Consider the following 16,838-nt stretch of genomic DNA (forward strand, 5'->3'; position numbering starts at 1 on the left):
GTTGTTGCATGTTCTTGTTGGTTCTCAGTCCACAGAACTTCATTTAGGATGTTTTTTATAGCAGAGTTGGCTTTGGCAAAATCCCTTACCTTCTGTTTATCTTGGAATGTTTTGATTTGATTGACAGCTTTGCTGGGTAGAGGATTCTCAGTTGGCAGTTTTTTTTCTTTCAGGGTTTTATATATGTCTCTCCATTGGTACTGACTCAATGGCACCTAACAAGAACAACAACAAATTGTTGGTTGTTGGCCTGCATGGTTTTTGTTGAGAGATCTGAGCTTAAGTTGCTTGCCTTTGTATATTACACTTCTCTTTTCCCTAGCTACTTTCAGTATTCTGTCCTTATCTTTGCTTTTGGAGAGCTTGATTATTATATGTCTTGGTGATTTTCTTTTAGGATCTACCCTTCCTGGGGTTTGTTGAGCTTCTTGAATGTTTATCTTTTTGCTTTTCAGGATGTTAGGGAAATTTTTTTCCAGAAGCTCTTCATCTGTCTCCTCTGTGGAATTGTGTGATTCTTCTGTTCCGGAATGTCAGTAATTTTTTTTAAATGTAAAGTTGATGTTCTCCCATGTAAACTATCATTCAATTCACAATAGAAACTTAAAAACTTAAAAATAAAATAAAATAAAATAAAAAGCCCTTAGACTGTGAGCAGGAAGAGGAGAGATATGCTGTCTGTGGCATGTCTCCCCTGCAGGAGGCTCTTCTGTCAATGACATGTCCCCCCTGCAGGTATTTCCATACTATAATAAAGCTCTTTAATAGTATATTACATGGCCCAGTTCAGTATTTGAATCAATGGATACAGCACAGTGGCATGAGGTATCTTTAACCCTTGTGATGTGCCTGGGCATCTCAGCATATACTCAGTAAATTCTTCTGCCTGCTGCAAGGCCACATCATCCAGGTAACCCAGTTTGAGTTATTACCCAATGCTCCTGCTGCTGGGGTCACCAGTGGTGGGCTCAGCATCATGCAAAGTTTTCTGAGGTATCTAGAGCCAGTTACATGGTAACTTCAATCTACTCTTCAGGGTCAGAGGCTGAACTTTGTTTGAAGGGATGGAGGAAAAGAGACCACCATTTGTTCTCCATCAATAAGTGTCTTTCGTTCCAATCAGGAAACTTATGCACCTCTAGTTTTGGGGACACAGACAAGCCAGCTGGACCCAAAGGTGCAGGCCCTGTGTAGGAACAGGGCCTCTCTTCTTGAAAGGGAGCAGAGCATCTGGAAACAGATCATTCAAACCCACCTACATGATGGTGGGCCGAAGGCTGTTTCCACCCTGTAGAAGGCTGTTCTTGGGATTCTGTGTGACCCTAGAGACAAGATTAAGTTATTCCCTGGATTCTGGTCTTTCAGGTCTATCTACACAGGAACCTCATTTCTCCCCCAGGGATCTAATGCATGAAGGAAGCCTTGTTTCCACGAAGATTCCCAGTGAATTCTTCTCTGATTCCTTATCCAAGCTTGGTGTCTTTAGACAGGAACTCAGCTTTCCTAGGCCTTTAATTTTCATCTATGAAAAGATGAGAGATAGAAATTAAAACCACAAAACAGCAAAACCAAGTAAGTTGTGCAGCATACAGCATTATTGCTGTCACAAATTTGTTGAATATGTGGTAGTTAGTGCTTATGATTTGACTGTAAATAAAGCTGCATTAATTAAACTGACTTGCATTCAGTCATCTTGAAGATAAACTAGGTAGCTTTGTTATATTCATTTATCTCAAAAATATAGAACATCTTGTCTTATACAAGCTGCTTTGTCTGTGTCTGTATCTCAATGTCACTGCTTCTTGAAATGAGAGAGGATGTAAGGAGGGCAGGCCAGGCAAGCAGGAGAAAGTAGGAGCAGGTCTGTCCCACAGCCTCATGTAAGACACACAAGTGCTGGCAGCTGAGATGGGTATAAACCTGGCATGGTAAGAGCCAGGAGCAAAATGACAGAAGAGAATCTTTATTACTTAGGCATTCTAAAATAAGGAGGCAATATTTTTTAGAACTTTATATTGTGAATTAGATGACGTTTTACAGAGCAAATCCATTTTTCATTCAACAATCCATACATAATTTTGTTTCACATCTTTGAATGTAAGCCCCATAATATAACATCACTCACCCCACTCCAACCCTGTTTCCTACTTTCTTTCTTTTTATAAATGTTTTATGGTGAATTATGTGATAGTTTACATGGGAGAACATTAGTTTTACATTCATTCTATTATATATAGTTTCATTGCCATGGTTACAATCACCTCCATGCATCATCAACCAACCTAAGGGTATACACTACAAGCCTGCCCCCCGGTCATCAGCACATAAACCCTCTCCCTCTCTGGATCTAAAATCCCCAGCTGCTCCATCTCTCCAGTCATCGTCTCTGCCTCCATCTCAGGAATCACTGCTTCTCTGGGTAGGGTCCCGCTCTCTGCTCTTCTCCCTTGATGGTCCCAGGGACCTCCGCTCCTAGACTGAAAAGGTAATCACTCCCCTCCTTGCTACAAAACGTCTACCTTTACATTTCCAACCCTCACAATCAGTCCTGATAACAATTAAATTCACTATTGTATCACAAGAGACCTATCTGCATTTCATTTCATCAGCCCTACCTAGACAGATTGGATACTACTCACTAGAGATTCTACCTTCCTCCACACCCTCTGGATCTAGGTTCCCTCTTGAAAGCTTGTAAGCCAGTCATTTCTTGCCTTTGTAGTTCCCCTCCTCCCCCCATTTTGGGTAGCCAATGTCCAAGTTGTCCATCCCTGTCTACTCTGTGTGTGGAGGGGGTGGGAATGATCCTTGCTGTACAGATTGGCAGAAATTTTTGTGCAATCATATCTTGAACAAGGGTTTAATATGCAAAATACATAAAGAACTAGAAGTTAGCAATAACAAGACAAATAACCCAGTCAAACAATGGGCAAAGGATTAGAATAGACAGTTCAAGAAGATAACCAAATGGCCACTTGTGCTTGCTGTTGTTGTTGTTAAGTTTTGGTTAGTCAGTTCTAACTCGTAACAACCCTGTTGTTTCCAAGGAGTGGCTGGTGGATTTGAACTGCTGATCTTGTGATTAGCAGTCCAGTGCTTATCCTATAGCGCCACACCAGGACTCCAAATGACTACTGTTTTTGTTAAGTGCTGTCCAGTCTATTCTGACTCATAGTGACCTTGTACAGTGTTTCCGAGCAGCTGTTGGTGGATTTGACCTGCTGACCTTTTGGTTCACAGTCCAGTGCTTATCTTACACCATCACACCAGGAGTATAAAATAGCTACTAGGAATATGAAAAGAAGTTCAAAGTGGCCGTTGTTGTTAAATATCATTGAGTTGGCTCCAACTCATAGTGACTCTTTATAGGGCTTCCGAAACTGTACATCTTTGTGGGAGCAGAAAGCCTCATCTTTCTCTTCTAGAGCAGCTGGTGGGCTCCAAACACCAATCTTGTGTTTCTCAGTACAGCACTTACCACACAGAGCCACCATACACCAGAGTCATTAGTCATAGGGAAATGGGAATAAAAATCACAGTGAGATTTCACCTCACTTCTGCTAAAATAGCTAAATGCTCTAAAAACTGAAAGCCAGGGTTAGCATGGGTGTGGAGAAAGAGAAACCCTCACCCATTGCTGGTGGGATGGTTCAGTGTACAGCCCATGGGGAATAATCCTCAAACCATATGATCTAGCTAATCACTATGTGTACTCAAAAGACTTGAAACCAGAAACACAAGCAAATACTTCTTTTATGTTTTATTGTGAGTTATGTGATAGTTTACATGGGAGAACATTAGCTTTACATTCATCCTGTCGTATATTGTTTCATTGCCGTAGTTACAATCCCCTCCATGCATCATCAACCAATGAAAGGGTATACCCTGCAAGCCTGCCACTGGTCTTCAGCACACAGCCCCTATCCCTCTCTAGGTCTAAAGTCCCCAGCTGCTCCATCTCTCCACATCATCATTTCTGCCTCCATCTCTGGCGTCACTGTTTCTCTGGGTAGGGTCCTGCACTCTGCTCTTCTCCTTTGATGGTCCCAGGGACCTTCGCTCCTGGACTGCAAAGTCTATCACTCCTTCCTTTTCAGAAGCAAATACTTTTACACCACTGTTCACTGTAGCACTATTCAAAGATAGAAACAACCTAAATGTTCATTGACATGTAAATGGATAAACAAAATGTGGTACATAAACACAATGGAATATTACTCAGCCATAAAGAAAAATGAGTCCTGATATAGACTACAGCTTGGATGAATCTTGAAAGTATCATGCTTAGAAAAATAAATCAGTCACAAAAGGGCAAATATCGTATGCTTGCATTTATATGGGATATCTAGAGCAGGCAAGTCTATACAACTGTCTTAAAACTATACAGTTGCTATAACAGAAATATCAGAAGTGGATGGTTTTAATAAACATGTTTATTACCTCATAGTTTAAGAGGCTGTAAGTCTGTTTTAAGGTGCCAGCTCTAGGGGAAAACGGTTTTTGCTTGGCTCTGGGGGAACGCCTTGTGTCCTTTCAGCATCTGTGGGCTTGAAGCCTCTTGGAGATTTCCATGTGTCTTTGTATCAGTCTTCCCCTGGGTCTCTGAGGCTCACAGCACAGGGAACCTGCATCCAAAGGATGGGCTCCACTCCCAGCTCTTCTTTCTTGGTGGCACTGAGATCCTTCTTTCTCTGCTCACTTCTCCATTTATCTCTTGAAAATAAAAGGAAGGAACCCTGGTGGCACAGTGGGTTCAATGATGGGCTGCTAACAGAAAGGTTGGTGGTTTGAACCCACCAGCCAGTTGGGAGAAAGACAAGGAAGGCAGTCTACTTCTGTAAAGCGTAGTCTACAGCCTCGGAAACCCTATGGAGCAGTTCTGCTCCATCCCACAGGGTCAGTCTGAGTCAGAATTGACTTAATGGCAGGGGCTTTGGTTTGGTTTAAGATAAAAGGTGACTCAGGATACACGTCAGGGACACTCTCTTTACATCTGATCAGGGTTGTGACCTGAGTAAAGGTGTTGCATCCTATCCAAATCCTCTTGCAACTGTGTTTGGCTGGTCACATCATGGTGGACAATTACATCATTATTTAACTGCCAGATTACTGCCAGTGAGGATCATGTCCCTGCTAGGGTGACACATATTCTGAGCAGATGCAGTTAAATCCATGACACAGGCTTAAGGTTATCAGAGAAGACACGAACCCTTCTGTTAGGGTTATGGAAACAGTAATAATTGCAGAACGTAATGAACACAATTAATGTCACCATTGTGCATGTGAAAAATGCTGAAATGGCAAATGTTTTGTTACATAAATATTTACCACAATTATAAAAAAATAAGTTCATGATATTCTCTAAATACCTAACAGTAAGTAAACACTGGTGTATCTGCCTACTGAGAAAAAGGTGAAAAAAATATGTAACTTCTACTTTCTCTGTATTTTACTAATGTGTGATACCTTCTAGACAAAGAAATCCAAAGAGACTGAAGATATACCAAGTGAAGTGTCTTCTCCGGACTTTGTATACCCAGCATATGATGACTACAGGGCGGAGGCTTTCTTGCACCAACAGAAGAGGATAGAATGCTACACCAAAGCAAAAGAAGCATATCAAATGGGGAAAAAAAATGTTGCTACTTTTTATGCCCAGCAGGTAAAGTACAAAACTAATTCTTGAATATTTCTTTGTCACTTCTGATGTTAGAATAATCTTCAAGCAGATAACACCTGTATTGTGACTTATTTAAGTTATCTTGGGGAATGGAGAGATTATAAGTGATATAAATAGGATATTCTAATAAGAAACCCATGGTTTCGTTTTGAGAACTTGAAATGTTCAATTTCTGTGGATGCATTTACATTTTTAGCTTTGATAGATGACAGTTAATTTTGAGAGCCCATATTGATCTTTAGGTTAGGGTCTATTATTTGGCACTATAGTGGTTACAAGTAACTCTGATAGCGTAGTGGTTATGAATTGGGCTGCTAATCTCATGATTAGCAGTTCTAAACTACCAGCTGTCCCACAGGAGAAAGATGAGACTTTCTGCTCCTTTAAAGACTTACAGCCTCAGAAACACTGTGTAGGGTTGCTATGAGTCAGAACCAACTCCATGGCACATAACAACAACAATAACATCGTTGTTACAAGTCATGCTGCTAATCTCACAGTCAGCAGTTCGAAACTACCAGCGATTCCGCAGGATAAAAATTTGGCTTTCTGTTCCTGGAAAGATTTACAGCCTCAGAAACACCCTGTACAGGGTCAGTGTGAGTCCGAACTGACTCCACGGTGCATAACCACCACCCCTGTAGTCATACATTGCTTTACGTCCATGCTATGTTTTATGAAATAGGTTGTAATGTGATTTGAATGTTGTGTGAATACCGTACTATATAAAGGCAGTTCCCAGGTTTCAAATGAGTTCAGTTCCTAAATCTATCAGAACAGTTAGGTATGGTTCATATCTAACATCAGTTAGTCAGATGCTTGTCTTAGTATATAGTATATGCAGTACTGGTGTAGCACTGTACAATAAGCACTGAACTGTGAACCATGGTCAGTGGTGCAGACCCTCCAGTTGCTCCTTGGAAATTCTGTACCAGGTCTATATGAGTTGGAATCAACTCAACGCCACTGAAAAAGCACAACATCTTTCTATTCATAAAAACGTGTTTAACACTTTCAGATACACTAAAACATCTTTAACACAATAATAGTAAAAAACAATTATAATGTTTTGATGTGCTGTGCAAAGTAGCACCTGTTTGTTACCACAAACGTGTATATCTCTTGAGTTTTTACTATAACATGCTTTATGGGGACTGAGAGAGACTACAGATGTATATGCAGTTGAACATTGCTTGCATGGGTGTTGTGTACTGTTAAATAGATACAGGTTTTCTGGAGGAAAGACAGGCAAAATTTCAAAATTGACCATCATGGAATGTGATTGCAGGGGACTTGCAATGTCTAACATGTTTGAGTTTTTAGTGATGCATCACTTTTTATCATCAGAAAAAGAGAGTGTTATTAATATAATTTTTTTTAGGGAAATAACATTCCTACCCAGACTCTTGTTGCATCATATTAAAGGAAGCTTACTTAATTTACTTTTATTTTTTGTGGTTTCAGTTGGCTATCTCTTTTGTGATTAAGCTGAGAATGAGAATGGTGTTAAACTGTATAGGCTCGTGAGACCTAACAGTGAACTCAGAGGGATGGGTTCAGCTGTCATCTACAACGTGCTGAAAGGGAATGCCAAGGTTAGACCTTAGGTTATCCAAAGATACACAAATAATAAGCTAGTGTATTCTTTTCTTGAAATGGGTGTTTGTACCTTCTTTTTAGTTCAGAAAATGTTAGAAATAACAATTCAATATTTTTAGAGCTCTATTACTAATTCATTAAAATTCCCCTAAATTTTGGTTTATTTGTGTGTATTGTCCCATTGCATCATATATATCTTAGTTTTACTGTTTGTTTTTTAGTTTGATTTTTATTTAGGGGCACTATTAGTTTCCTCAAATCTGCTGCACAGGAACTTTTTAAAGTATTGAAGAGCAGAGATGTCAGCTTGAGGACTAGGGTGCGCCTGACCCAGGCCATTGTGTTTTCAATAGCCTCATATGGATGCGAAAGCTGGACAGTGAATAAAGAGGATCGTAGAAGAATTGATGCCTTTGAGTTGTGGTGTTGGAGGAGAATACTGAGGGTGCCATGGACTGCCAAAAGAACCAATAGATCTGTTTTGGAAGAAGTGCAGCCAGAGTGCTCCTTGGAGGCCAGGATGGCTAAGCTTCGTCTCTCCTACTTTGGACATGTAGTCCGGAGGAAACAATCGTTGGAGAGGGATGTCATGCTGGGTAGGGTGGAGGGTCAGAGAAAAAGAGGAAGACCTCCAACGAGATGGATCGGCCAGGTGGCATCATTGATGGACTCGGGGGTGGCAGCGGTGGTGAGGTTGGCCCAGGATCGAACATTGTTTCGTTCTGCTGTGCATGGAGTCGCTATGAGTCGGTTCCGACTCGATGGCACCTGACAACAACATTAGTTTCCTCATTTCTTACTAAGTAGAGAATATTGAAAGTGTCTTCTGGTGAAATGTTTATAATTTAAGGGTGGTCTTCATGAGCGGAAGATGAAAGAAGCCAATCATCTCGCAGCTGTGGATATCTTTGAGACAGTCAATGCCTCCCTGCTGCCGCAGAATGTGTTGGACCTCCACGGGCTGCATGTAGACGAAGCTATAGCACATCTGGTGACAGTTTTACAGCAGAAAACTGAAGGTAGGACTGTGCTTATGACACATTTTCAATAGAAAATACGTGTTTGCTTATGCCAGTATGAATTGGAAACTGGCAGGCTAGTGTTCCCTGTGCCACATTTGGAGAAGTTTGCAGTCGTTTCATTCTTTAAGAAAAACTTCTTGGGAAAGAATTCTCATTTGCATGACCATTGCCATTTTCTTTTTTGTTTCCTCATTTTAGTTATTTATATTCCTCTGTTGTGTTTATTGAAAGGAGGATGCTGATGTGAGCTGAGAACCCTGTGTGGCATATAAATGGAAACTTTCAGGAGTATTTTACATCTTTGTTCAATAGATATTTGTTAGGGTTAGTAGAGATGTTTATTAAATATAAGGTAACTTCAAAAAGTGTGGGAAAATGGAATTTAAAGATAAAAAATGTATAATAAACTTTATTTTTCAATATAAGCTCCATCAAGTTCAAGGTATTTTTATGAGCAATGATACCAGCTATTTAGTCCACCCCTTAAGAAATGAAGATTCTTACGAATCGGGCTGCAAACCTCACAGTCAGCAGTTCAAAACTACCAGCTGTTCTGCGGGAGAAAGATGAGGCTTTCGGCTCCCATAAAGATTTGCAGCCTCAGAAACCCTGTAGAGGGTCACTATGAGTCAGAACCAACTCCACAGCACATAACAACAACAAACAACAACATCATGTCAAAACAGTTTTTGTTAGCATTATTAACTGAAGAAAAATGGGTACCTTTGCAAGAGGTTTTAAGCTAAGAAAACAAAAAGTCAGAAGGAGACAAATCAAGACTATAAGGTGGACGACTCTTGATTTCCCATTTAAACTCTCCCCAAATTGTCCTTCTTTGGTGAGAAAAAGGAATAGGAAGGCAGAGAAAGATTTTCTGGTGAAGCGTTTCCAGGAGTTTTTCTGCTACAGCTTTGGCTAAATTTCTCAAAACACTCTTCTAGTAAGCAGATGTTATCATTCTTTGGCCCTCCAGAAAGTCAACAAGCAACATGCCTTCAGCACCCCCAAAAAATGTTACCATGACCTTTGTTCCTGATCCGTCTGCTTTTGCTTTGACTGGCCACTTCTACCTGTTGGTAGCCATTGTTGTGATTGTACTTTGTCTTCAGGATCTTCAGGATCTTACTGATAAATCCATGTCTCCTCTCTTGTTGGAATTCTTCCAAGAAATGATTCAGGATTTTGATCTCACTGCTTACAAAAGTTTCTCTCGAAAGCTCTGCTCTTGTCTGCAGCTGATCTGGACAGAAATACTTTTGGCATCAAGCAAACTTAACTTGAATATTTCAGAACTGTGTAAGCTAAACCCGTTCTGATGTCTGTGGTATTGATGATTGTTTCTGCTGTTAACTGTTGATCCTCTTCAGTTAGGGCATAAACAAGATTAATGTTTTTCCTTGTGAAATGATGTAGATGATCCGCAACTGCAAGTTTCGTCTTCAGCATCATCTCATTCCATCTTAATATGAATTACCCATTTGTAAGCTGCTTACTTCTTTAGGCATTTTCCCCATAAACTCCTCAGAAAGCTTTAATAATTTCTCCATTCTTTTATGTCAGCTTTGATATAAATTTCATGTCTGTTCTTGCTTCAAGATTAGTAGAATTCATGTTGATAGGGGCTCTTTCAAACTGATGTCCTATCTTTTTAGTGCCTCCAACTAGATTCTCTTCAGTCATGGTATAACAAGTTAGTACAAGTTTATTATGGTGAAGAAAAAAAACACTGAAATTTATGCATAGTTTTTTCACAATGTGCATTTTTCACGACAATGGTTTTTGATGGTTTTGATAATGGTCATGGTTTTTGCTCTTTTAAGTATGATATTGGATTTCTGAGCGCTGGAATTTGATTTGACTGCCTTGTTTTTCTGGGTCTCACAAGTTTTCTGCCTTTCATAGGATACAGTCTTACCATTTCTCTGTCATTCGTGTTTGTGGAAGATACTTGAGTTTTCCTTCTCTGGCAGATTTTCACCTTACACAGGTTCTGGCTTTTGCAGGCTTTACTGTATACCTACTCTTCATGGAGTCCTGGTGTGGTACTGTGGGTTAATGCGCCAGACTGCAAAGCCATTTGAACTGAAAGGTTGGTGGTTCAAGCTCACCAGCTGCTCCTCAGAAACCCTATATAGGGTCACTATAGGTCAGAACCAACTTGATGGCACTTAACAATAACAACAATTCTTCATTTATTAACTAGTATATGATCTCATATTTGCAATAGTAAAAAACCTGCTTTCTGACTATTTTGTGCTTTAATGACATGCATCTGGTATGTGGTTAGTGATATTGCTGTTTTCCCATATTTGAACAGCATAAACTTACTCCTCACTTACTGATTATTTTGGCATCAGACATTTCACATATATGACTGTAGTAAAAAATCTACTGTTTGTATACTAACAATGTACATCTGACAGTAACAAATGCTGAGTTGTGAAATAATTTATGCTGGCAGTGATGATTAAGGCTGTTTGTTAACTCCATTGGGCCATGATTCTTGGTGCTTTGTCAGTTATGTAGTGAGGTCTTTGGCAGTTATGTAATGATACAGTGATCTGATACGGCAATCCTCTGTTGTCACAGAATGTAGATTTTCACAGAACAACTTGGTCTTTGGAACCTAACCATATTGATAAGTGAGGAGTCAATGTATTTTACTGAGGATGTTCTATAAAATATAGAAAGTGTGGAATTGTAGGATAAGGGCTGGGCTGCTGTGCAAGGTCGGCAGTTCACTCCCACCAGAAACTCCTCAGAAACCCTGTACAGAGTTGCTGTGAGCTGGAACCGACTCAAGGGTACTTAATAACAACAACAAAAAAACCAAGTCCTGATGAAGGGCATCTTTATGGGTTTCAGGATTATACCAGAGTCCTCTTTTTGCCTGTCTGCTTGTATCTTTCTTTGCAAGTCCGTAGCAAAGGCCCTTGCCTGCCTCTTAGCTAAGTATCTTATACTGACTCAAATATCTTATTTGTTTAGCCTCTCTGGGTTTTTTTTTGTTTTTTTTTTTTAATTCATCTTCAGATAGTAGCATTTACTAGAAAAGTGCATTCATTTTACTAATCTCAGTCTGATACTAGAACTCACCTCCTTTCACCACAATTACAGTACTTTTGAATTCTCAGCTTGCCTTTTTCTTTCATTTACTATGGAAATGTGAGAGCTGTGTTCCTCAGCTGGTAACTTACCCTGCCCTATCATTGATGTGGAGTCCTGGTGTGGTGCTGTGGGTTAATGTGCTGGACTGCAAGGTTGGCAGTTCAAGCTTTCCAGCTGCTCCTCAGAAACCCTATGCAGGGTCAGTATGAGTCATAACTGACTCAACATCATTGATATGGTGTTGTTCTGGTTAATTTATGTATGCATTTCAGAAAATTTTAGCCTATATACAGGTTTATCAGTTCAAAAAAATCATTTATAATTAGTTGATTAAATATGATATAAAAGATTGAGAGTATATTTGTTTTTCATGTTGTGAAAGTTAGATTAACATAATCAATACTCATGTCCCCATTTATGAGAGTAAAAATTTATAGTACCCTTATGAGTGATATAGTGTGTCACCATCTCCTTTTACCTTTTTTAACCCATAGAAGGAATACTATAGGTTGAATGTGAGTACATAAATATTTAATAAAATTTTAAGAATGATAGCAACAGTGTAGACCAAACTGCAGGTTGTTGTTTCTCACTGGAAAGAGAAGGAGAAGCAGGAAAGAGAGTAGGGTTATAGCAGGATACAAATGGGAGGGGTTAAAAAAAAAGAAGCATAGATGTTAAAAACAAACAGGACACCTCTTTTCAATAAATTTTTCTTATATTCAGTGAATCTTTGATTACTTTCTATGCTCTGGACACCAAAGAGAAAGCTGTGAAAAAGACACAGAGGCACTGTATGTATGACCTTTCCCATCGACTGGTATAAATGATGCTGTTGTTCCAACTCACAGGAACCCTGTATAGGGTTTCCAAGTAGCAATTGGTTAGTTTGAACCACCAACTTTGTGGTTTAAACCAGTCATGAGGTCCAGTACTTGTCCTCCAGTGCCACACCAGGAGTCCATGTAATGATTGTTGTTGTTATTAAGTGCTGTTGGGTGGATTCCAACCCACAGTGACCCTATATAGGCTTTCCAAGGAACAGCTGGTGAGTTTGAACTGTTGACCTGTGGTTCAAACTGACCTTGTGGTCCTGTGTTCTGTCCTACTGCGCAACACCAGGACTCCCCATGTAATGGTAGTAAACAAATAATTATACTGATAATTAACATTGTGACAAGAAATAAAGGTTGTTATTTTGTATTTAGGAACATTTCAAACTCCCTACATAATTTATGCCTTGCCTCTCTAGTCATAATTCTTTTTTGAGCTTCTTCTCCTGTTCTGTGCTTTTAGCTACCCACAGCATAAGTGGTTGCTGTTGTTAAGTGCTGTCTAGCCGGTTCCAACTCATAACAACTCTGTATAGGGTTTCCAAGGAACAACTGGTGCATTTGAACTGCCGACCTTTTTAATAGCCTTCTTTTTCTTTTTAAAAGGGAAAGCAGCTCTGAGTTTTTAAAAAATCGTTTCTCCCTAATGGTTTTCTTTGGAATCCTGGTGCTGTAGGTTAAGCACTGGACTGCTAATTGCAAGGTTGGCTGTTCAAACCCACCAGTCTCACCTTGGAAATCCTATACAGGGTTGCTATGAGTCAGTACCAACTTGACAACACTTAACAGCAACAATGGTTTTAAAGACCCCAAACCAAGACTCTTGCAGCACTGTACCATGCTGGGGTCCAGGTAGCCATGGGTTGTCAGACTTTGTCTGGAAGGCAGCAGGGACTGTGAGGCTTGGGACTCAGGTAGATGGAACAGCAGGTGGGGTGGGGCTGGGTGAGATCCAATTCCTCCACATTCTCTTCTTCTGGCTCTGCTTCTGCCGCCTCCTCTCAGGAGCTGCTGCTGCTGATGTCTGTGCCTCTGGCCTCCACCAGTTTCTCTAGCAGCAGCATTGATAACTAGTATAACGCAAGCGGTCTCCTAGAAGGCTTTAATATGGTGCTGCAAGGGTTCCAAATCACATAAAGCCCTATTTCAGACTGTATTATGGATAATAAATGATGCATACTTATATTGCAGTGTTCATAAAAATCTTGTTTTATAATTGATAATTAAATGTCTCTTTTGGCCAGAAAGTGAGGGGCAGAGACTGAATCTTCCTTAATCACTGTAGTATTAGTGCTTTTCATTTGACACTCAAAAAAACTTTAGATGACTAATTGTATAAAGGACAGATAATACTCTCAATGTAGAGGTGAGAAAGTTGATAATTTAAAGACATTCAGGCAGCCAAGAAACATGAAAAAATGTTCATGATCATCAGCCATTGCTGTTGTTGTTGGTAGGTGCCATCAAGTCGCTACCAACTCATAGCAACCTTATGCACAGTAGAACAAAATACTGCCTGATTTTGGGCCAACCTCACTACTGTTACCACGCTTGAGTACATCAATGCTGCTACTTAGCCAATCCATCTCATTGGGGGTCTTCCTCTTTTTCTCTGACCTTCCCCTATATCAAACATGAAATCCTTCTCCAGCGACTGCTCCCTCCTGACAATATGTCCAAAGTATGGGAGACAAAGTTTGGCCATCCTGGCCTCCAAGGAACACTCTGGCTGCACTTTTTCCAAAATGAATCTGTTGGTTCTTTTGGCAGCCCATGGCACTTTCAATATTCTCCTCCAACACCATAACTCAAAGGCATCAATTCTTCTACGGTCTTCCTTATTCACTGTCCAGCTTTTGCATGCATATGAGGTGATTGAAAATACCATGACTTGGGTCAGGTGCACCTTAGTCCTCAAGCTGACATCTTTGCTCTTCAACACTTTAAAAAGGTCTTGTGCAGCAGATTTGCCTAATGCCATTAGAGAGATGCAAATCAAAACAACAATGAGATATCATATCACGCCAGCATTAGTAACAAAGTTCAAAAAACAGAAAACAACAAATGCTGGGGAGGGTGTGGAGAGACTGGGACCCTCTTACATTGCTGGTAGGATTGTAAAATGGTTTAGCCACTTGGAAAACGGTATGACACTTCCTCAGAAATCTGGAAATAAAAATACCTAATGACTCAGCAATTGCTTTACTTGGTATACATCGTAAAGAGCTGAGACGTGAGTAGATATATGCACATCGATGTTCATCACAACAGTGCTTAAAATAGCTATAAGATCAAGACAGCCTAAATACCCATCAGTAGAAGAATGAATAAACAAACTTTGGTACATACACACACTGGAATATTATGCAATGTTGAAGAATAACCATGAATCTGTGAAATACCTTATAAAATGGATGAATCCAGAGGACATTATGTTGAGTGACATTAGTTCAGTCACAAAAGGACAAATATTATGTGAGACCACTATTGCAAAAACTCAAGAAAAGGGGTTTTCTTGCTAAAAGAAACATTTTTTGATAGTTGCCAGGGGTGGAAGGGAAAACTGGCTATGTGATAGACACATATTAACTTGGGTAGTGGGGAAGGCAATATACCAGAGGGAGGTTGGCAGAAGAATGATGAAGACAGGTGAAGACACAGAGTTATATGAGTGTTAAAGGGGATAGAGGTAACTAGTGTTATCTACACCTTGGAATAACAGTGCGGGTAGATAAATGGATGCATACACAGGCTGAATGTGTATGGAAGAAGGAGTGGGAGTATAGCCACAAATATATAAGGGTTTAAAGAGGGTGCTGCTAACACACCTATGAATGTGATGGAGCATACAACAGACAAAGTAATGAAAACTGCCTAGATATTATCAAAGATCTCAAGGCAATGAGTTGCTGGGCCTGAGGGCTCAAGACCATAGTCTCGGGGTCAGTTGGTATAAAGCATAGTCCCCAAAGACAGTGTTCTAAATTATACTTTGGTGAGTAGCAACTGGGATTTTAAAAGCTCATGAGTGACCATTTAAAGTGCAGTTATTGGCCTCTCCGTGTATGGAAGAAGGAAGAGTGGTGAGAATTGAAGGTGCTTGGGCTCAATTTGTCCAGTGGACTAATGGAACTGCGAACATCGGTCTCCACAACTCTGCGACCAGAACTAGATGGTGCCCGGCTACCACTACCAACTGCTTGGAAAGTGTTCACATTAGAAGGGCCCAGATAGAGTGGCAGAAAATGTAGGAAAAAGCTCCGAATTTTAGAAAAACAGACTGAGCTTACTGGTCAGAAAGAGACTGAAGGAGTCTGAGACTATGGCCCTAGACCACCCTTCAGGTCTGAAAAGAAACTCACCCTTGTGGCCTAATTGTCAGCCAAGCAGTAGATAGGTATATAGGAGGAGGCAAGGGGGTGGGAGGGCAACAGCCCTAATAAAGTAAGCTCACCATGGAATGGTCAGTCATTCAAAATCAAAAGAGTAATGTTTGCCTAAAGACAAAATTGAGAAGAGATGGGAAAATAGGTAGAATGGAAATTGGAACTACAGGGAGAAAGTGGAGTACTGCCGTTGCATGTAGGGGATTGTGATCATTGAGAGGAAAAAATGTATGATTTGTTTAATGTAAAATTAATGATCTTGTCTGTACACCTTGACTCGATCCACAATAAAAATTTTGTTTTTTGAAAGCTTAGTAAAATGAAAACTGTGTTGAAGTGTTGACTAGAATATGGAGAAATCAGAGCCGTCATGCATTACTCATGGAAATGTAAAATGGTGCAACTGCTGTGAACTTTTTGTCTCAAAAAGTCAAACATACAGTCACCATGTGACCTAGTAGTTCTACTCCTCAGTATGTACCTCATACAAAATCTCAAGAACACAGATGTTCTATAATAGCCAAAAAGTATAAATAACCCAAATGTTTATCAACTGATAAATGGATAAATAAAAGGTACATTCGTACAGCTCTGGTGTGGCTGATGGATAGGCACTCAACCTCAAGATCAGTTTGAATCGCAAGGTGGGAGGTTCAAACTCACCAACCACTCCTCAGAAACTATATAGGGTCACTATGTGTTGGAACCAACTTGAGACTTAACAACAACAAGGTACATTCATACAATGGAATCTTACTTGACCACAAAAAGAAATGAAGTATTGCTAACATGCTATGACATGCATGATCCTTGAAAATGTTATAAGTGAAATAAGCCACAAAAGACCATATGTTGTATGAGTCCATTTATATGACATATCCAGAAGAAACAAGCCCATAGAGATTTCAAGGACTAAGGTGTGTCTGAAGAAAGCAAAAAGTCATTAAGAAGACAAGAAAAAAGGAAAAGGTCAAAATGGATGTCAGAAGAGATACCGAAACTTGCTTTCCAGTGTAGAGATGCTAAAACAAATAGAAGAAATGAGGAGGTCCAAGAGTTGAACAGAAAATTTCAAAAATCAGCTCAAGAAGATAAAGCCAAATATTACAAGAAAATGTGCAAATATCTGGAATCAGAAAACCAAAAAGGAAGAGCATGCTCAGCATTTCTCAAGCTGGGGGAACTGAAGAAAAAATTCAAGCCTCGATTT

General features: G+C 39.9%; 1 protein-coding gene across 1 annotated transcript in view; it reads left to right on the top strand.

Annotated features, from left to right (window-relative positions):
• Positions 1-16,838, top strand: part of N4BP2 (NEDD4 binding protein 2) — a 177,160-nt gene that overhangs the window by 148,080 nt on the left and 12,242 nt on the right. Inside the window, exons 13-14 of the mRNA XM_006873224.1 lie at positions 5,474-5,662; positions 8,130-8,298. Of these exons, the coding sequence (XP_006873286.1) occupies positions 5,474-5,662; positions 8,130-8,298 (358 nt within the window). The remainder of the gene's footprint in view (positions 1-5,473; positions 5,663-8,129; positions 8,299-16,838) is intronic.

Source organism: Chrysochloris asiatica, unplaced genomic scaffold, assembly GCF_000296735.1.
Source record: "Chrysochloris asiatica unplaced genomic scaffold, ChrAsi1.0 scaffold00230, whole genome shotgun sequence".
Lineage (NCBI taxonomy): Eukaryota > Metazoa > Chordata > Mammalia > Afrosoricida > Chrysochloridae > Chrysochloris > Chrysochloris asiatica.